Here is a 21,796-nt window from a genome sequence, read left to right as displayed (position 1 = left end):
TTTACCAATGGGTAAATTAAGGCAGAGAGTGAGATTTACCTGAGGTCATGCCATGTCTATGGCAGATCTGATTTCCTGACGCCATGTCTATGGCAGATCTGATTTCCTGACGCCATGTCCCATACTCTAACCGCTAGCCAACAGAGCTTTATAATTAGATTAAAGGTTTAGTCACAGAAGCAAATAAAACTGCAAATCTCCAATTCTTGTTTTGCCTCCTAGACATTTAGGTTGAGTTGTATCCATGGTTGCAATTTTCCTTCTTTAAAAATATATAAACTGTGACCTTTCCCCTACCCCCTAGAATTTCTTCCCTGCTGCTGTGCTTTTTATTCCAGATCTTCACCTGCTGCTCTGAAACTGCCAGCAAGCTACTGCTTTACAGGAACACTTGCTTTCAGATGAAGCACTAAAGCAGCAGCTGATTGGAATGGTCTTATTTTAAAAAAACCAAAACATTTCTTTACTGGAGTGGCATCAAAGTGACTTCCACTTTCACTATATTTACCCAAAGACTTGTGGCTTTTAACTTCTCATTTTTTTTATTAGAAACAAACAAGCAAAAACTATTGATTGGTATAAAGATGTAATGAGGGAAAAGATTTTTGAGCTATAAATTAGCCTGTGCTACAGGGTACTCTTTTTTGAGGTATGTCAAATACAGAAGGTAGAGTCAGCTTTTGAAGGGACTAGAAGGTATAGAAACAATCTCAAATACCAACTCACAGATGGGAATTTCTTCCTCTTTAATGTCTCTTTCAGATTTCCGGTCATGATGCTCCTTTTATTTTTTCTGTGACTATTGTTAAATTTGGAAAGCAAAATAATAGATCATTAGAGTCCTTTGCCCTTGCAGAACGATAGATAGCAAAGCTTCTGCTCCAACCAACCCCCAGAGAGAATGTATCCAGTTAAAGAAACTGATTCTAAAACTAGAGAAATTCATTTGTGTATATGAGAGTAGCTTTTCTGGTCATCCTCATCAAAGGAGGTAAAGGATTTTCCAGTACTAACACAGGATACAATTATATGTATGCTTCCCCGATGTCATCTGTGTTTCCAAATCTATGTTTGTGTGAGGCAGCGTTCAGTTCAGTCTTTTGGACAGTGGCTAATCAGTAGGGTCGATATTCAGTCCTGGTTTATATGAGTGCATGTTCATTGGAGATGGGGTAGGATTTTCAGAAGCACTCAGCATTGCCCTAATTCTGTTCCCTTTGGTTTCAGAGATAACTCTCATTGACATTGATGAGAATGGAGTTAAGCCAATTCTGAGCAAATCTAAACCAGTTTGGTTTATTTGTTTATACTAATAAATCTCTGGCTGAGCAGTTTAGGATAATTTTGGGAACCGGTTTAATTGGATGCCGCCTATGAATTTTCTTAAATTGGCTAATTTCAAGAGAGTCAACTTTCCAATATGTCAGTAGTTTTAAAAATATAATCTTGGTAGGAAAAATTTTTATGTGCTGCTAACTTTTGAGCTTTTATTGTGAGTCTTAAATTGTTTTCCTTCTCACCTTAGAAGCTGGAGTCTAGGGATTTGATAGTGTTAACTTTGGGTGTGGTTGTATGTGTGTGGGGAGAGGTAGAAGGTATTTTTAAAAGAAGTTTCTAGCCCTCATCGTTATGGAGAAAATTTGAAAACATTACCTTAGTGTATTCTAAAGACTCAGAAAACAAAAACAACCTAAAATCTGTTAAAAATATCTCATGATTTTTCAGTCAATCCAATGATTTTTTGGGGGGCCATGACTTATTTTTGGCTTGCTAGCTTTGGCAGTGCTACATATTATAAGAATTTTTCTGCAAACAATAAAATGGATCACTTAACCCCTTAACTATTGCTTTGAGATTATTTTTGTTTAAAAAAAAAAAAAAAAGTCCATGGGAGCAAACTTGCAACCTCAGAAATGCAGTGTGAGCTTTGACCATTCTCTTATGCAACAGGCCCCTGGAAAAAGTAGGAAAAAATAGACTAATTTTGGAAATGTCTTATTTAATTGTAGCTTTCATTTAACTTTTGCCTCCTTTAGAGGAGAAACAATAAGTAGGCTTGGAATAATTAGATTTTGTTGGTGAATGTCAGTTTCACTGTGCATGCACAAATCCACAAAAAAGTCCATTGATGATCAAAATTTACAAACACATGTTAAGTAAGAAAAATACTGCTTGAGAACTTACTAGAGTTTGATTTGCCATATATTTCATGTTATAGCAGTCTCGGATGATGACCCAGCACATGTTGTTCATTTTAAGAACACTTTCACGGCAGACTTGACAAAATGCAAAGAAGGTACCAATGTGAGATTTCTTGGGATAGCTACAGTACTCAACCCAATGTTTAAGAATCTGAAGCGCCTTCAAAAATCTGAGAGGGACGAGGTGTGGAGCATGCTTTCAGAAGTCTTAAAAGAGCAATACTCCAATGAGGAAACTACAGAACCCGAACCACCAAAAAAGAAAATCAACCTCCTGCTGGTGGCATCTGACTCTCATGATGCAAATAAACATGCATCTGGCCGCACTGCTTTGGATCATTATCGAGCAGAACTCACCATCAGCATGGACGCATGTCTTCTGGAATGACGGTTGATGCATGAAGGGACATATGAATCTTTTCTGCATCTGGCACGTAAATATCTAGCGATGCCGGCTACAACAGCACCATGCGAAAACCTGTTCTCACTTTCAGGTGACATTGTACACAAGAAGCGGGCAGCATTATCTCCTGCAAATGTAAACAAACTTGTTTGTCTTAGCGATTGGCTGAACAAGAAGTAGGACTGAGTAGACTTGTCAGCTCTAAAGTTTTACATTGTTTTGTTTTTGAGTGCAGTTATTTTTTGTACATAATTCTACATTTGTAAGTTCAACTTTCATGATAAAGAGATTGCATTACTGTACTTGTATTAGGTGAATTGAAAAATACTACACCTCTACCCCGATATAACGCGACCCCATATAACGTGGTAAAGCAGCGCCGGTGGGGGGGGGGGGGGGGGCCGCGAGGCTGCGCACTCCGTCGGATCAAAGCAAGTTTGATATAACGCGGTTTCACCTATAACACAGTAAGATTTTTTTGACTCCCAAGGACAGCATTATATCGGGGTAGAGGTGTGTTTCTTTTTTACAGTGTCAATATTTGTAATCAAAAATAAATATAAAGTGAGCACTGTACACTTTGTTTCTGTGTTGTAATTGAAATTAATATATTTGAAAATGTAGAAAATATCCAAAAATATTTAAATAAATGGTATTCTATTATTTAACAGCGAGATTAATTGTGATTAATTGCAATTTAATTTTTTTAAGCGCTTGACAGCCCCAATAGTTTGATGTGATGTGGACAATTTTTGTCTTAATGGTGATAAAGCTTTAACTTTTTGAATCTCAGCATCCAGTATCATTAAAAAATTGTCAGGCCTCTCCCCATAATTTCCTGCAACAGTGAAAATTTAGACAAAAAATTGAAAAAATGCATGATCTTATGGGTTTTAAGCAATTGTGAATATTTAAATAATCTTTAAAAATGCTTAAAATAAATATTAGTATTATCCATCAAAATTATAAAAAAAAGAAATGAATTCTTCCACGCTTAACTGTAGTAAGTGTCATTTTGTACATAAGGAAGGCGCATAGTTGTTGGGTGTAGCCTTTTTTTTTTTTTTTAATCTTTTTCTAGAAAATTTTGTGTGTTGCTACACAGAGGATAGTCATCCCAGGGACTGGATCAATTAAGATAAGGTAGAAAGTAGTTTTATGAATAAAAGTAAGTTGGTTGAAAGGAGCACATTAGGGTAACATAAATAAGAAATCGTGATGTTATTCTGTACCATGATTAAAGTCTTTGGGAATATTAATGTGTCAAGTAGATGAAATCTGTATTTGTTTCGTTTGAAGAGTATATCTCTGCAGCGCATTGGGCTGTATACATGCTGAGTTGCTAATAGCTAGTTATGTCCAAATATTGTCATTTATGATTTCATTGCTCGGAGTTTAATATTCCAGGCCCCAAGCCCCCACACAAATGTATTTCTGGTGTTTTGTGGGGGTGGGGGGGGTATTTGGGGAAGGGGGTAATAATATTTGTTCAGCTTGGCCTGATTTAAATAGTATGCTCAAAGGGCAATTTTAAAAAGTTTAATGGTGCTCAGTAAAACTCAGAAATGTTAGCTGGTATGTATGTCTCCTCTGAAAGTCCAATATTCTAGTGAAAAATTGGTATATTTCAAAGAATGCTGCTGAAAGTCACTGCTGCAGAGAGACAGTGACTTAGTTCTGGAGTGAAGTTCAAAATAGTGTACCCTTTTTTTAACTAGAACAGAATTTCCATTTGAAATATTGAGGACGTGTGCATGTGTCAGCAATGGTACAAGCTAATATTAGCTAATGCTATGAAGTTGCTACTGTTGTATGTTGTGCTTGCTCCTGATGAGACCCTCTCCTTAGCAAGAGATCCCTATGGAACATTAGCATATTCAAATCTATTCACTCTTGATAGTATACATGTGCTAATACAGTCAAACAGAGTGTGGATTATAACTCTAACCAAAAGATTTGCTAGAGACAAGTACTTATTTTTTCCCAACTGTAGTTTAAATTGGGTGTCATTCTATGATTTTCCTCACTGTTAACAATTAGAAGTAACTTTTAAACGTAGGTCAAAATTGTGGGGCGGGGGGGGGGGGGGGAGAAGTATTGGTAGAGATCACTTACTAAATTTCTCTGCTGTCATTGTCTAACAGGGAAGCTGAGGTGTGAGGCTTGCTGCGTATAGAAAAAGAGAATATTGAACATCAAACTGTTAAGCTTTGAACACTAATGCTACTGAAAGGGTTGGCTAGATGTACCTGATGTCAGATGCAGCCCCTTCATAGTGAGGAATGGACTACGTGAACAACGGCTGCTCTCTAGTCCCAAATTCTACATATCTTGGTTTACTTCTTTAAAATTACAGTAAAAACGGATAGCTGAACTTGGGATTCCTGGATCGTGGATCAGTTTTCGCATGTCTGTTCCCTAGGTTGGTGGACAGTAGGGCTGACATGGAGCTGATGAAATTGATCTCCTCAGGGGTCTGTCAGCCCTACTGTTAGCCCACCCTAGCCATTCGTTTAAGTGCAAAGTGTTGATTGCTGCCTATGCTGATACAGAAGCACCTTAAGTGGACTTAGGGTTTGGAAGGGGAGGTTGGAGGAGTGGTGGCTGTAGGGGGAAAATAGTCAACAGCATAAGCTTAGGAGTTTTGCCAAAAATATTAATCTTGTTTTTTTTTAACTGTTCCTTTCTTCCAGATGCCTCCATTTATTTTTTGTTTGTTCTTCTCCTTCTCATATCAATCCTCTTTAAACCTTAATTTCACTCTCAATTGACTCTCCTCCTCCTCTTGGTTTCAAAATCTAGGGGTAGTTTTAGGCTGAAAATGTTAGCCACCCAGACTATTTGGATATTTTTGTTGCAGTAGTTAAGTTACAAATCCGTTTCCATTCTGAAAACAAGGGTTTAGCTTTTTCAAACATTTACCTTTGGGCTAATTTTCTATGCATTATCTTAACCCAATACTGAATAGTGCTTTTTACCTATTATCGTACTTAGCTTTTATGTGTCACATTTCATCTGTAGAGCTCAAAGCACTTTACAAAGAGGGTAAATATGATTATATATTGCATTCCCTCATATAGACCCCAATCCTGCACACACACTCTCATGCGTTATTTGACTGCATGAGAAGAACCATTAGAAATCAGTGGGGTTACACATGAGTAAAGTTATACACATGCTAAAGTGCCTTCAGGATAGGGAACATAGTGTGTGTGATGTAAAATCACTGTATGAATGTTAACTTAATTAGACGCCCTAGACTAAATACTGTGTTTTTTCTTATACCTTGTACAATCCCACCAATACAAGTGCAAGGGAATAGGACATGACAGAATTTGACCAGTGTCTTTTTGGTTTAACATAATGTATCTAATGTGTCCACTGTCTTTTCTTGAGAGAAATTAAGTTATATCCCAGCTAGTGTGTCTCTTAATGTTACATAATTCCGTCAAAGATAGGGTGATGCTTTGAGAGTTCACCCAGAACTATAAGAGGTTGTCCCTGCCTTTTCAGTAAACCTGGGTGCTTCTGTGCTTTTGCAGCTTTGGCTCAACACCCTGATATCGGCATTCTGCTTTTAAGCACAATGGCTTCACCCTGGCTTCCACCAGCATAAGTTAATCATCCATTTAAGAAGTAATTTAGGAATGTAACTGAATGAATATTTAATAAAAATAAAGCATGATGACCATAACCAAAACATTTTTGCAAGTGGAAATAACCACTTACAATCAATTAAATGGAGGCTTCCCACTATTTGATGCAGAAATCAGTGAAGGGGAATAACTGGTAGTTAAAATTCTTCACTAATTTTCCCTTATATAGTACTGTTGTACAAAATGCATGTCATATTTGGCAAAAAAAAACAGGAGAGAAAATTTGGACAGAACAAATGAATTCTATTATACCACTATTTTCTTACTCTCTTTATCATTTACCTTTGGCTCACAAGGGGAAATCAGTAATTTGCCTTATCTTATTTATTCTTTTAAGAAACAATTTCTCTTTCTATTTGATGTAGACAGTCATTCTCAGTGCAACAGTGAAAGTAAATATACAAAATACAAGTGTAAGGAGTATTTTCAAGTATCCATACTGTGGTGAGATAAGTTAAGAAATGGAAGTAATGTTCAGTACTTGCTACTGAATGTCTTTTAGACATTTTAGGAGATTTACCATTGAATATACGGGACTAATTCGTGCTGATTTGGTGATTTTCCCCCCCCCCCCCCAGATGTTTCTCTGTGATTCTTGGAGATGATGTAAAGGTTGTCCACAGAAGTTGATCAGTATTAATTCATTTCTACCATGCAGGACGTTTGTGGTTTTTTAATAGATCTTGTCACTGTAAAAGGGAAATTTTTCTTTAGGAATTTGGTGAGGTTGGCTATTTCTGTATCTATATCGAGATAGATATATGAGAAAATGCTATATATCTAGATAGATCTAGATATATAAAATTTCCTCATATATCTAACTGTTTGTTTTTTCAAGGTATTTCATCCACATAGATCTCACTCTTGGCGCACAGGAACCTGTGTGCATAAGATCAGAATCTTTTGGCTGCTAGTGTCCACTGGGGTTGCATTCATACCCTAGATATCCTTTTGCCTCACCCCCCCGACTTCCCCCCCCCCCCCCCACACACAGCCATCTAAGGACATTTAATGAAGGGAACATGCCCCAACATCCCATAGTTCCTTTGCCAATACAGAATCAAAGAAGGAGTAGGACTTCTTAATAGCAGGGAAGGAGGTGGGTCATGGGAGCCATGTGGAAAAAACATCTCAAACCACAGTTACTATAAGGTATGTAACCATTCTTTGAGTGATTGTCCACGTGTATCCCACTCTTGGTGACTAGCAAGCAGTTACCTGTTTTCTTGGAAACAGGTAGTCCTGTCTAAACAAGGATTATAGGACAGCTCTATTAAAATGGGCATCTGATCTGGAAGCCTCTACCAAAGAATAGTGTCTAGTAAAAGTGTGGACTGAGCTCCACATAGCTGCCCTACAGCCTCTGGAAATAGGGACAGTCATCAAACAGGCAGCTGAGGCTGCCGGAGCCTTAGTGAAATGAGCTATTATATGGCTAGATAGGTCTAACCTGGCTAGCTCAAAACATGTTCTTCTACATTTGAAGGTCCATTTTTCTAATCTCCGTGAAGATATTGCCTGACCGTTAACCATCTCTGCAAAGGCCACGAGCAGCCTAGGTGTGTTCCTGAGTAATTTTGTCCTGTTAAGATAATATGGTAATGCCCTTATTACATCAAGAGTATGAAGTAGCTTCCTCCAAGGTTGAGTGAGTGTGAGAGAAGACAACTGAGACATTAATTAATTGGTTCATATAGGATTCTGAAACAATTTGGGGCAAAAACTTGGGATGAGCCTGAAAATAACACTGTTTTTATGAAACATATATAAGGGGGACTTGCCACGAGAGCCTGAATCTCCCCAGCCAGTCAAGCTGATGTAAAGGCTACTAAAAAGTCAGTCTTGATTGACTGATGCTATTGGAAGATTGCTAATGTCCCAAAGGTAGTGTGGAGCGTGGGTTTTCTGGAAAACAGAACAAACTAACTTGTACTCTCATCAAAAAAAGATATCAAGTTTGATAAAGATAATAGAGTTGATGTAATATTCTTAAGCTTCTATAAGGCATTTGACTTGGTACTGCATGACATTTTGATTAAAAGAAGTAGAACAATACAAAATTAACATGGCACACTTAAATTAATTAAAAACTGGCTGATGTGCCAAAATGTAACTGTAAATAGGGAATCATCATTGAGTGGTTGTGTTGCTTGTGGGGTCCCACAAAGATTGATTCTTGGCCCTACACTATTTAACATTTTTATCAGTGACCTGGAAGAGAACATAAAATCATCAGTGATAGTTTGCACGTGACACAAAGATTGGAGAAGTGATAAATAATGAAGAAGACCAGTTAGTGATACAGAGTGACCTGGATCACTTGGTAAACTGGACTCAAGCAAATTATATGAATTTTGACATGGCTAAATTTATACACCTAGGAATAAAGAATGTAGGCCATACGTACAAGATGGGAGACTTAGGAAGCAGTGACTCTTGACAAAAGATATGGAGGGGACTGGGGGGTAATACGCTCAACGTGAGCTCTGAGTGCGACCCTGTGGACAAAAGGGCTAATGCCATCTCTGGATGCATAAACGGGAATCTCAAGAAAAGAGTAGACAAGTTATTTTACTTCTGTATTTGGTACTGGTGCAACCCCTGCTGGAATACTCTGTCCAGTTCTGGTGTCCACAATTCAAGAAGGATATTGAAAAATTGGAGGGTTCAGAGAAGAGCCACAGGAATGATTAAAGGATGAGAAAACCTGTATTTTAGTGACAGACTGTAAGGAGCTCAATCTATTTACCTTAACAAAGAGGAGGTTATAGGGCGACTTGAACACAGTCTGTAAGTGCCTACATGAGGAACCCAAATTAATTATGGGCTCTTCAGTCAAGCAGAGGAAGATATAACATGCTTCAACTTCCAACCATTGGATCTAGACAAATTCAGTCTGGATATAAGGCTTTTAAACAGTGAGGATTAATTAACCATTGGGACAATTTACTGAGACTCAAAAGGAATTATTTTGGAGAAATTCTATGGCCTGTGTTATATAGGAGGTCAGACTTAGGTGATCAGAGAATTATCTGGCTTGGGAATCTGTGAACCCTGTTAACACTATATTGAGGTCCCAGGAGGGAAGGACTCCCATTCTGTGAGAAAAATGTAAGAAATCTTGCCACTGTCAGATGGAAAACAATGGTGTTACCTTGGATAGGACAGTGATGTGCAGATATTGCTGATAAATTGACCTTTATGGAACTAATAGAAAGTCCTGAGTGTTTCAAGGCTAGTTAATAGTCCAATATTGATTAAATGGTGTTGTCAAAGGAGACTGCTTCTACTGAGATGCCCAGTGGGAAAACCTCTTCCTCTTAACTATGTATTGGCATAGTTGAGGCTTTCCTGCTTTGTTAAAAAAAGCTCTGAACTTCAGCTGAACATCTTTCTTCAGTGGATGTCAAACAGCCAGTATGTGGGCTGTTAGATGTAATGATCTGGGTATCTGACTCTTGTGCTGTGATACTACATTGAATAGAGCAGTTAAAGCTAGTGGGGGCTGCATTGAGACATTCACGAGATCTGAATACCAAACTGCCTGGCACATGCTGGGGCTATCAGATCATGGATCCTGCATTTTATTTTAGCTTATTCAGAACTCTCAGTATCATGGGGATTGGCAGAATGGCATAAATCAGTCCGGGTGTCCATGCAGATGGCCAAGACATTTGACAAGGGAGTCAGACTGGCATCCCTCTTGGAGCTTGACACTTGTTCTCCTCTGTGTCAAATAGGTCTATGGATGTGTATCCTTCCTTGTGAAAGATGTTCTGCATCATTGAGTTCTTAATGCATTATTTGCACATCTGAAGTGTGTCTTTGTACCTGTTTAAAGAGGAGAAGGCTTCTTGTGGGACCATGACCAGCATGTGCATGTGGTATTTGTTGGGTAGATATGTTGATTTCAGCCACCTTTGTATGGCACATAGGCAAAGTCTGGTAAACAGTGTCGCATAGCTGCATGAGGCTGTGTGTCCCTGAAGTCAGAGGCATGCTCTCATTGAGGTCTTTGGGTGAGTTTGAAGGTGGTTGGTTGAGGTTTGCTATAGCTTGGAATCTTTTTTGTAGAATTTAAGCTCTCACTGACCTGAAAATCTAACATGGCTCCTGTGAATTCTTGTGTTGACTTTGAGATCCATTGTAGCAAAGAGCTTTAAGGTTACTCAAATCAAGTCATCTGGTAATGTGAACTCCCCTGGATCAACCAGTCAGCAAGATACTGGTAAACCTGGATCCCTTGTCTACTTAGATGAACTACCGTGACTACCTAGCACTTGGTAAACACTCTTGATGCTGTGGAAAAACCATACAGCAGGACCCTGTACTCGGAGAGATGTTCCTACTAGGAATCTGAGGCATTGCCTATGGGCTGACTTGATAGATAGATAGATGGAAATAGGCATCTTGAAGTGGAGAGCCACAAGCTAGTCTTGATCTAATGAAGGGATTCTGAAGACCAGAGTCATCCTGAACTTGAAACGACATATAAACTTGTTGAGACATCAAAGGGCCAAAATGCGATACCAACCCTTGTTCCTTGGAATGAGAAAATAGTAGGAATAAAAACTCCTACCCCTGAATTCTAAGGGCACCTCCTCTACTTTTGAGTTATTGAAACAAGAGGCTCACTCCCTCTCTTGAGAGAGATCCCTGATGAAAAGGGATGAGGAGGGGACTGGAATTGAATTTAGTACCCACTGCTGATAAACGATAAGACCCGTTGGTCTGAGGTGATCCCTTTTCAGACTTCCCAAAAAAGAGATGGTTGCCAAATGGGGGGGGGGGGAAATGGAAATAAAGATCCCCAGGACATTCTGTCGGGCTCTCAAGGCATTAGTTTTACTGCCAGGAGAAAGATGCTTATGGTGCTACAATTTAGAGAGAGGCACAGGGTTGTCTGCACTGAAATCCCTGTTTCTTCCTTGGTGGTTCCAAAGTCCTCTGAGGATTGTAGTAGTAGTAGTGAGCAGAGCGATGCTATCTGAAGGAGCTCTTGGGTCTGTCTTGCTTCTTTCTTAGGGCTGGGATGTACAGGCTCAGGGAACGCAGGATATCCATGAAGTTCTTCAATGAGTGGAATGCCTTATTGATCTTTAAAAAGGTCATTGTCCACCAAAAGAGAGTCCTCAACTGTGATTTGGACCTCCTTCCATATTCCCGATGCTTGGAGACAGGACAACCTCCTCATCGCTTCAGATGTGGCAATGATCCATGCTGCTGTACATGATGGATCTAGGGCTGCTTGTAGGGAAGTGTAGGTTATCAGCTGTGAGAGGAATAGTGTGAGTGAGAATACAGATCTTGCATAAATGTTACTTATTTTTATTTTGAATGGGTTTTATCTTGATAAGCTTTAAAAGTAAAATTTACCCCACAAGATGGAAATTTCCAAAGAGATAAGCTGCATATCTTATGAACCAGCTCTTAGAACTGTTGCCAAATTGTCGTGTTTGCAAGAAAAGAGTCAAACATCTGTCATAAGATGTCCAAATTTATTCTTAACATTGCTGATGGATGCATGTTGAGTTGCTGCTGTTTTTGCTATCTGTTATTTTCATAGAATTTTGATGGCCCGTTTTCCATGAATAGTGCCAGATATCAGTGCAAGACCTTCTCATCCCGAGTGGGGGCCTTGTGATCTTCCTCAAAAGTGGTTTTGTGCCGCTTTCATTTTGATTTTTTTTGTTGAGGATCGTGTGTGTGTGTGTGTATATATATGTATGTATATATATATATATGTATGTATATATATATATATGTATGTATATATATATATATGTATGTATATATATATATATATATATATATATATATATATATATATATATAAAAAATTGTTGGCTTAAGCATGACTTTTCCAATCCAACACTAATCTAAATATTACCCATCTCTAACCTGACTGGGCAAGGCTGACTCAATTCAAGTCATACTTCGTACCACTCACCACTTCTCTGAACTCACTGAAGAGTTCTGAAGGTGGTGCTATAAAGGGGAGCAGTCGAGACTCTCCCCATGTGTAAAATGAAGGTCCATTATCCCTTGGGTCTACAAGCCATTTGAGGGAAGACTGATACGCCTGATACCCAAGGCTTGCCTCTTTAGGGGAAACAAAGTGAAGATGGCAACCAACAGGCTAAGCCAGTCTGTGACTAGTCTGCCAGCACCTGAAGAGCCTGCTAGCATGAAAGTGCTGTGCCCAGCTACATCTCCTGTTCCACATGAGCCCAAAGACTAGAAGAACTGAAGAGTTCCAACACCTGTTATCTTATTTTTTGTCTTTTGTTTTTATTAACTGGGAGACATCTCAGCCTTTTGATTTTTTTTGAGGGTTTGAAAGAATGGTTGTATGCATGCATGTATGTATTAGCATCTGTAAAGTCCACATGGGAAAGTACCAGAAAAAGAGTTTGCCAAGTTTAAGCAACCCCTAAACATAGTCTTTTAAAAGATACTCATTGGATGTGTGTTTTTTTTCTTTGTGTAGAATCCTAAAACTGTCAGCTGTGAATTGTTAAGTGAAAATTTCCAAACTTCTGCTTATTAGTGTACTATTCAGGTTTGTATTATCTGTGATGGGGGGGGGGGGAGTCATGAAACAGTTAGGAATCACATAAAAGTGAAATCTAAGGAGGAAGATTTAATTTATTTCAATATTAAAATACTCAACCAGCTAAATTCTGATTGCATTGCTGTGAGTTCCTTACTGGGTGTTTTACTCCTGGGGGAATTCCGCACATCTGCAGGTGCGCAGAATTCCCCCATCTCGCATAATTTTGTATTTTCCCTCATAAAATACATTTTACCTAAGAAGTGCTGCAGTTCTGCCTTTTGCCCACCAGAGGTAGCTGTAGTGCCAGAACACCCAGCTGCGTTCATGCTGGCTGTTCTAGCACCACAGTGGTCTCTGGTGGGCAAAAGGCGGACCTGCAGCACTTTTAGGCAAAATGTATTTTATGTGGGAAAATACAAAATTCTATGCCCAGTGCTGCAGAATTCCCCCAGAAGTAGAGTTCATCACAGCACCCTTCTAGCAGAGCCAGGTTAGAACAGAGTGGGCCACATAGGGCTGCTGGGGGGGTGTCACAGACTGGGGTTCAGAATGGCTAGTGGGGGGACAGACTGGAGCATGGGCTCAGGAGCTAGTGGGGTAACAGCGTTGAGGATTGGGACAGGGAAGGGGGGCTGCAGAGACCCATGGGGAGGAGGGGTGTGGGAACAGAGACAGATGTGCCTGACTGAATGGGAGAGGCTTGGGGTCAGCCAGGGTCTGCATGGAGGAGACTTTCCAACACCCTAACAATCCCCCCGCCCCCCCCCACCCCCAAGAAAAACCCTCCCACCGGCACCCAACACCCTCCAGGTTCACTCCTAGGCTCCTTCCCTCTCCCTCAGCTCTTCTGTTACCCCTGACTCCCCAAAGCCTTTGCACTGCTTCTGACATGTGCAGGAAATACTGTTCTATGTTGTAATTTGAATGAATTACACAGAGTTCTGTATTAATATGCCTAGTAAGGAATCTATTTGTCAAAAAACTTTTTTTTTGGTCTGTATTGTTAGACATACTTGCTGACAAATATTTTGAAATAAAGTACCAAAATAATTGTAACTGACATGATTATATTGTGTTATTTTGACAAATACAATATGCAGAATTTTGCAGAATTTTTAGTTTTTTGGCACAGAATTCCCCCAGTAGTAGTGTTTATAACCAAGTAGACAGAACCTCCTTGATTTTTTTTAGGATTTATAAGGCTTGCTTATCTGTAAATTATAAAAAAGGAGTCTGAGTCATCTTTGTTTCAATAAGCAATATGTGTCAGAATCATAGAGAATCTGTGTGGATGTGAACCAGTTCACCTAGGAGCCTAATCAGCTCTCTTTAAATTAACTTTTCATTTTCACACAGCTGCCCTTCATTCATTATAGATTTTAGTTTTTCCGTGTGTTCCAAAATGAACCTGTTCATAAACTGAGATTAGTGTAAATAATTATATTTTCTGAGAAGCGCTTGGTAATTAGCTACTAGCATCTGGAGGCTGGCTGACAGACTTCATCCAAATAGGTCCAGCTTTAAGGTCTTTCTCCCTAAGTGTTGATTTGGGAAGCCCTTGTTTAGGATTTGGATCTCTGGAGAGTAGCTACAACAAGAGATCCTTGTTACAAGGGGAGAATAAAAGTACTCAGAACCTTTGGAAGGGACTTGATAACTTTTTGTCAGCACATTTGGATGTGGCTTGAATTGAGGCAGGAGGTCTTTTGGAAGCTCCAGTAATCCCCTTATTTATCAGTATTGCAAACCTACCAAGCAAGGAAGGGAGAGTGCAGAATGTCTAGCAGTTTGTGTGGTTTCTCTTGCATCTCCTCCACTGTTATGTCAAGAGCCTCTGCCATGCATTTAATGTGTTGGAATGCCTTAAAATCATCAACTGGAGAAAACATTGAGGGGTTCACTGCTTCATTAGGGAAGGATAAGGGAATTGTGGCCAGGATTAATTGTTCTCCCTCATCTGTCTGATATACGCTTCTCTCTTCTTCCCATCTCTTTAGTATCTGAGGCTGTATTAATTGACCTGGCTGGAAACATCTATATTGCCTCTTAGGAGAAGAGGATCTAGCCCTGGGAGTGGGGGCAGTAGTTACTGGCTTGCAAGTATGTGGGTTGCATACCCCAGGGTGCCTAGTAGGGCCAAGGTTGATAGGCACATGAATCTTGGATTGGTGGAGGCAGAGAAGGATACTGTGGGGCTGGTCTCTGAAGTCCATGCCTTTTCCTGCCGAGAGCAGTCCCTAAAGTCCCTCCTGGATTCCCATTGTGATCCTTGTGAAGGGATAGGAGGGTGAATGGGAAAGGAACCCTCCTGTGTACCGATGGGGACGATGAGAAGGAACACACCATCTCCGCAGGTGAGGCTACCCTTTCAGGCATACTAAGGCACTCTGATGTCACTTGTACTCAAGTAGGGGATAGAGTTGGTATTACCTATTTTGTTTGTGTTACCGAGGTCTCATGACCAGGAGTCTGACCAGCACCACCTTCAGCCTATCCAGCAAGGTGACTCCTGTATTGGGCCCACAGCTAAATCACCCAGTACACACACATGCTCTAGGTGCCAATAGGGATGATGCTGAGGAACTGGCTAGTGAGGAGGTCAGTACCAGAAGAAGGATGATCCAGAGGTGCAGTGGAGATACTATAGGCACCTGTTTAATAGTTGGTACCAAGGCACCAGAGGGTTCTTTCTCAGGATGTTGGCTGCCCTTTGAGTTTGAGAAGAGTGAGACCTATGGTGATTTTTGTGTCTGTTTTTCATAGGCGCTGGGGGAGGGTGACCTGTGTCTCCGCTCAACTCTGGAGCGATGATGATCCTTCCTGCACCTTTTCGAAGCTATTGCGACAGAGATTGAAGCCCGTGACTGGGGTCCAATGTTTCCCTGGAGCTTGGGGTAGAATCGCGGCTCTCCAGGGCACTCATTAAGAGGGACTGGGCAGGGGACTGTGCCTTTGTTAGGTCCTTCCTTTCTGTGTCCAAAGAGGCCTTCCTGGAGCACTCCAGAAGGAATAATCTCAGGTGGGCCTTTGGAAAATGAATGGCAGATAGAGCAACATTCTGGAATACGCTCCTTGCCTAAACAAAAAAGCACCTAGAATGCCCATCACTTAGTGGTATAGAAATGTCATACGAGGGGCAAGATTTAATCTCTGGGTTTTCAGCACAGTGGTTTAGTTTTTTTCTTTCTTGGTTGCTAGGAAAGCAGGCGGACAGTGCAGCGGTTCAGTCGTTCTGCCATGGGCGGTAAGAAAGAACTGAAGGACAGTAGGGTCTGCGCCTGCCCTTTTATACCCTTGGGTGGTGCGAGGACGTGTAGGGGTGTGGCCCCAATGAACTCTGCTGGCCAAAAGAATCCAGTCTCGCATGCATGAGCACCAAGAGAGGGATCCATGTGGACAAATACTCAAAGATGAAACATGATTTATTCATTTCCCAAGCTATAAAATTCCTCTCAAGCCTATCTTCAAGAAAACAGTCTTTATTTTCCCAAAGACAAAAGAATAATAGATTAATAGAAGAAAATAGATTAATGTTTGTCAGCATATCTTATTCATAATATTTATGTTCATATCCTTAGAGGTCAAAATATTAGAGAAGTACTTGATTTCAGTTTTTGTATACTGGCTTTTAAAATTCCTTCCTTGTTTGGTGAGGATTCTTCAGCTGCCCTTTTCTGTATACTCCTTGTGAAGCTCTGGCACTGGCACTGTCAGACAGAGGTTACTGGGCTAGATCGACCATTGGTTTGACCCTATATGTCAGCTCTTATGTTCCAAACTAGGTACTGATCCAGCCAACTCAGATCACTAATGCAAAATCAATCTCCCTCCTCACCCCCAGCTAGAAGGCATCTATTATGTGTTTATCAGTTCAAATTTAATGTGAACAGATTTTCATAATGGAACCGCGTATATTTTCTTGATTCAGATTCAATTTGAAAGCTATTCTCTTGCTGATAAGGGAGCAGGGACATTATGGGCTGAAAGTATAATGTAACATTTGCTTTAAAAATTATTTGTTTTATAAAGTAATAAATCTTCATGGAGTTTATCAAAGGAGAAAATGTCTATGAGGGAAAATGCCTTATGCTTTATTAATTTTCCATACATATTCGTTCATAAATGTCTCAAGAAATGTAAGATAATCCCATTTAGGGAGAGAGCCTTTCATCTCCAGGGATGATAGATAAGGGAAAAGGCCAAATGTGGTTGGTTAGTCACGATTCCTTATTCAGGTTCCCAGGTAATAATGCAAAGGCTGAAGTTGGTTATTTGCACATTGTGAATCTGGGAGCATCAACTATACTAAATTCATATTGAATTTCATAATACATAGTACTTATCTATAGATGTACTGCACGACTGCCCTGTTATGTGGCACTTACACAGTTCCCCACTGCACTGAGGGACTAGTAATGAGGATCAAGGCCCTAATTATTCTCTTTGTGAAAGGACTTTCTGGTTGGGGAAAGGTTTTACTTCTAATTCAAGTACATTGTTGTTGCAGCTGTAGTATTTGAGTGTTTTGCTGCTGTGAAGATTGTGCCACACTGACCTGCTGTCTGTCTCTTTGCAGTGCCAATCTTTCCAAAGCTGCCTGGGGAGCTCTGGAGAAAAACGGCACGCAACTGATGATTCGTTCATATGAACTTGGAGTCCTTTTCCTGCCTTCAGCATTTGTAAGTTCATAATTCAGCAATGAAAGCCTAGATACTGTGACAGTCTGCAAATGCTGATATCTTACAAAAAAGTCTGTAACCACATTATTCTATCCCATTGTATACTTGTTTATTATTTCTTTTGTTTAATTTTTTTTGGGGGGGAGGTTTAGTAGTTTTTTTAGAGTTATAGAACTTAGTGCTTTAAAGAAAACCCATATGTTTACCCATACATCAGGCAGGAATTTGGTACCTAGACGGGTTTTCATAGTCTCCTTATGGTAAATACAGTAATATGCAATACTTTATGGATAAGATTCAGAATCTTTTGCTAGCTCCGCTCTGAGATTACTCTCTGAGTCTGGACTGAGACTCTGCGTAACTCAGCAGAAATGTGTTGTCATACTTTCAGAGCTAATTAATCTCTACTTTTAAGATCTTTTGCTGCACCCATTTTGTTGAGTACAATGCCCTGTGGGTTCAGAAAGGGAGAATCATATTTTGTCACACACAATTGGTCATTTGGAGCTGAAAATAAAATTTCTAATCCCCTCTGATCACTTTCCTGAAATCCACTGATGGACAGTGGACAGAAATCCAGTGGACAGTTCCACCTTGCCCTTTCCCAGACTCACTGCTTTGAAAGAGCAGATTTTCAAATTTCTTTGTTACTATGGTATCAGTAGTTTCCAGTCTAGTTATCAAAGGCAGAATTGGAAAGTTGAAGCGTTGCTACTGGATATGCTCAGTAGATAAAATCTCTGTTCTGAGAGAGAATATGAGGGGAAGGAGTAGAGCAGAGTACTGAGAGTCAGGAGGCCTGGGTTCCTTTCGTACTCTGCTACTTGGCTCATTGTAGGGCAAATAGGCAAAAATGTTCAAATACTGCACATCCACTACATTGGCCTATCTCCGTTTTTAGTTACTTTAACACTTATGGTCTGATTTTTCAGAGCGATTAAGCATGCACAAATCCAGTTGAAGTCAGTAGAAATTGCATGTACTTATCACCTCTGTCAATCAAGACTTAGCTATGTCTGGTTGGGTACCCAAATTGAGAGAACATGTGTTTGAAAATTTTGGCTTTAACCTGTGTGAGCCTCAGTTTCCTCATGCAAAACAGGGATAGATTTGTAAAGTTTGTGAAATCTTCAGATAAAAAATGCAATGTAATTGCAAAGTGTGTTAGTATGTTGTTATTGCTGCTTTGTGTTCTACTTTTTTGTAGATGAGCACGCTAAAAATAATTCCTAGGTAGAAAACAAAACAAATCCTCAAAGGCTGGATAGTGCTACATGAATCTGTTGCTATCAAAATGAGAGCAGCATCAACAGTTGGTCTATGTTCAGAAAGCATTCAAATTCCCTCCTGCCTAAAGGCCTACAAAATTCATCCCTATTCAGGGAGATGATTCTCTGGCTGCCAGAGAAAACAATCTATAGACTAAAAATTTTTAGGTGTGTCTTCCATGGGAACAAAATTTCTCTTCATCCCTCCAAGATCATGTCCACCAAGCACATAATTTCATCATTTAATTTGACAGTATATAACTAACCAACAGAGCATTTTTAAAGAATGAGATTTTACGAAAATATTTATGCATAATAATTTGGTAATTACAGTCTCTAATTGCTACAATAGAATTGATAGTTTCCTGCTGAGGCTTTTTATCATGGGAGAAGTGCCGCATCACACTCTTGACACTTACTAAGCAATTGAAAGCAAGTACTGGGTGACTTCCAATAGTGGTGGCAGCATTTCCCTGATTTTTTAATCACTAAAATCATAGGGAAGCAAAACATGTTGCTCTCAGAAGTCCTTATGAATTATCTAAGACTTGTAATAACACCTCAAATGGTGTTCTCCTGATGTACAGCAGAACATTTAGTGACAATGCTGGGTTGTGAAATTAGAAAACCTCATAATTGACTAGAAGGGGTGATCATTTTGGTTTCAATAAACTCTATAAGAAATAGGAAAAAGAAGCTCATTTTAATAACTGTTGATGATAGACATGAAGTGACTCAGGCAGAAACTATCGCCTGGCTGGGTCAAGATTTATTTGATGACTTTGTCAGCAGCTGACCTCAAGGGAGTGAACAACGTTCTGGCAAACTGGCTTTTGCTGTCTACAGCTGCTGCCAAGCAAAGTGAGCTTACTTGAGACGGGTGAGGCATTTAAAGGACAGATCTCTTTGCGTTATTAACACACATCTACTCAGCTACTACAGATGGAACAAAGGCCAGCATGTGTAGGTAGTGGATTCCTGCTCTGTTTTCTTGTTTTGCCACATATATGCATTTACCAGTCTTAAAAACACACAATTCAAAAAACACAGATGGGGACTAGCAGAGGTAAAAGTCCCCTCAGCCAAAGGGACTATGCTTATTTCAGAATCTGATGACTTGAGTAACAAGTAGAAATAAACTGGTTTCCCCAGGGCCACTCAATAATAATAACTAGCTGACAACCCTATACGTTGCACATGTGTAATTTGGAAAGTCATGTGCCTCCATATGCCAATATGTTTGGGATGTAACCAGAGCTGGGTGGGATGGAGCTGGAGCCTGTGACCATGAGGATCCTGGTGTATGGGCTCCCTTTGAGGTGGAGCCTGTGTCTATGGGGGAGCAAAATGGAGACGGGGAATAGCAGGACCCCATGTGCCAGGTTGCAGTGCGACTCAAATTTGGCCGGCCCATCGTCAGTCCATCATGCCAGCAGGGACGGAGCTCTGCCATTACACCACCCAGTTCTGCTAGTTACTGCCTCCCCTATTGCAGAGGGGTGTCCTTACCTGCTCGCAACCAGGAAGTGGGAGGGGCTGCCCACAGTCAGTTTGATTGTGGGAAAGGGGAACTAGTGGGAAGGCAGGACCCAGAGCTGGGTGGTGTGGGGCAAACCCCCTCCTTCATGAGTGATGGAGAGGACAATGACAGTGGTATTTAGCAGTGACCACACAGCTTTTTCAAGCACATATATTTATTAATAGAGTAAAAAGTATTACAGAGGAAACCTATTCAAACAAACAAACCAGATTTAAACCCACACTAAACCAACCAGAAATCACCCATCTTCCACAGGAGGAGTCTGATAGGCCAACATCCCTTCCAACCCTTCAGTAAAAGTTGGGGCCGCCTCCTGTTGCTTGAGAAGAGGCAGCCCCGTGAGTTTCATCAGAATCTGCAAAATCCAAGTGATATCTTGTTTTGAAAAGGCTGTAGCCCTTATGGTTGCAAAGAAAACCCTGCAAATATGAACATAACACCCAATACTAGTTTCCAATATCTGCTGCAGACACGGGGCTTGAAATAATAGATGTAAAATAAATGCGTTCTCCTTCCACCAGCTGCTTTAATTTATTGCAGAAGGGTGGAAACAATTTATTCACAGGCAGGAGGTTGAGGATATATGAGTCTGTTTCTTCAAATCCGAAGACACATGAGAATAGGAACCCCAAGGAATTTGCAGAAAGTCAGAGCCTTTGTTTATGCTAGGAAGTTTTCCCTAAAATTGCGCACTAATCCTACCATGTAGAAATTTTTTGTTTTGTTTGTTTGTTTGTTTGTTTTTCATGGAGGAAAGAGGAGAATACAGGGGATCATTGACATGAGGTCTGTCTGGACATAAGGCAGTTTCCTTCATTGATGCTAGCAATGGTAGGAGCTCAGCGTATCTCTCTCTCTCTGCGCAGCTTAGTGTCATCTGCAAACTTGCTGAGGGTGCAATCCATCCCATCATCCAGATCATTAATGAAGATGTTGAACAAAACCGGCCACAGCACAGACCCCAGGGGCATTCTGCTTGATACCGGCTGCCAACTAGACGTTGAACCGTTGATCACTACTCGTTGAGCCTGACAATCTAGCCAGCTTTCTATCCACCTTATAGTCCATTCATCCAATCCATACGTTTTTAACTTGCTGGCAAGAAAAAGGTGGGAGACCGTATCAAAAGCTTTGCTAAAGTAAAGATATATCACATCCACCGCTTTCCCCATATCCACAGAGCCAGTTATCTCCTCATAGAAGGCAATTAAGTTGGTCAGGCATGACTTGCCCTCGGTGAATCCATGTTGACTGTTCCTGATCACCTTCCTCTCCTCCAAGTGCTTCAATATGGATTCCTTGAGGACCTGCTCCATGATTTTTTCAGGGAGTGAGGTGAGGCTGACTGGTCTGTAGTTCCCCAGATTCTCCTTCTTCCATTTTTAAAGATGGTCACTACATTTGCCTTTTTCCAATCGTCCAGGACCTCCCCCAATCGCCATGAGTTTTCAAAGATAATGGCCAATTGCTTTGCAATCACATCAGCCAACTTC

General features: G+C 40.4%; 1 protein-coding gene across 1 annotated transcript in view; it reads left to right on the top strand.

Moving 5' to 3' along the window:
• Positions 1–21,796, top strand: part of TDP1 (tyrosyl-DNA phosphodiesterase 1) — a 112,825-nt gene that overhangs the window by 56,484 nt on the left and 34,545 nt on the right. The window contains exon 14 of the mRNA XM_065403143.1: positions 17,393–17,495. Within this exon, the coding sequence (XP_065259215.1) occupies positions 17,393–17,495 (103 nt within the window). The remainder of the gene's footprint in view (positions 1–17,392; positions 17,496–21,796) is intronic.

This window comes from Emys orbicularis, chromosome 4, assembly GCF_028017835.1.
Source record: "Emys orbicularis isolate rEmyOrb1 chromosome 4, rEmyOrb1.hap1, whole genome shotgun sequence".
Taxonomy (NCBI): Eukaryota; Metazoa; Chordata; order Testudines; family Emydidae; genus Emys; species Emys orbicularis.
The sequence above is the reverse complement of the archived record's forward strand: the minus strand, read 5'-3'. Positions and strand labels throughout refer to the sequence as shown.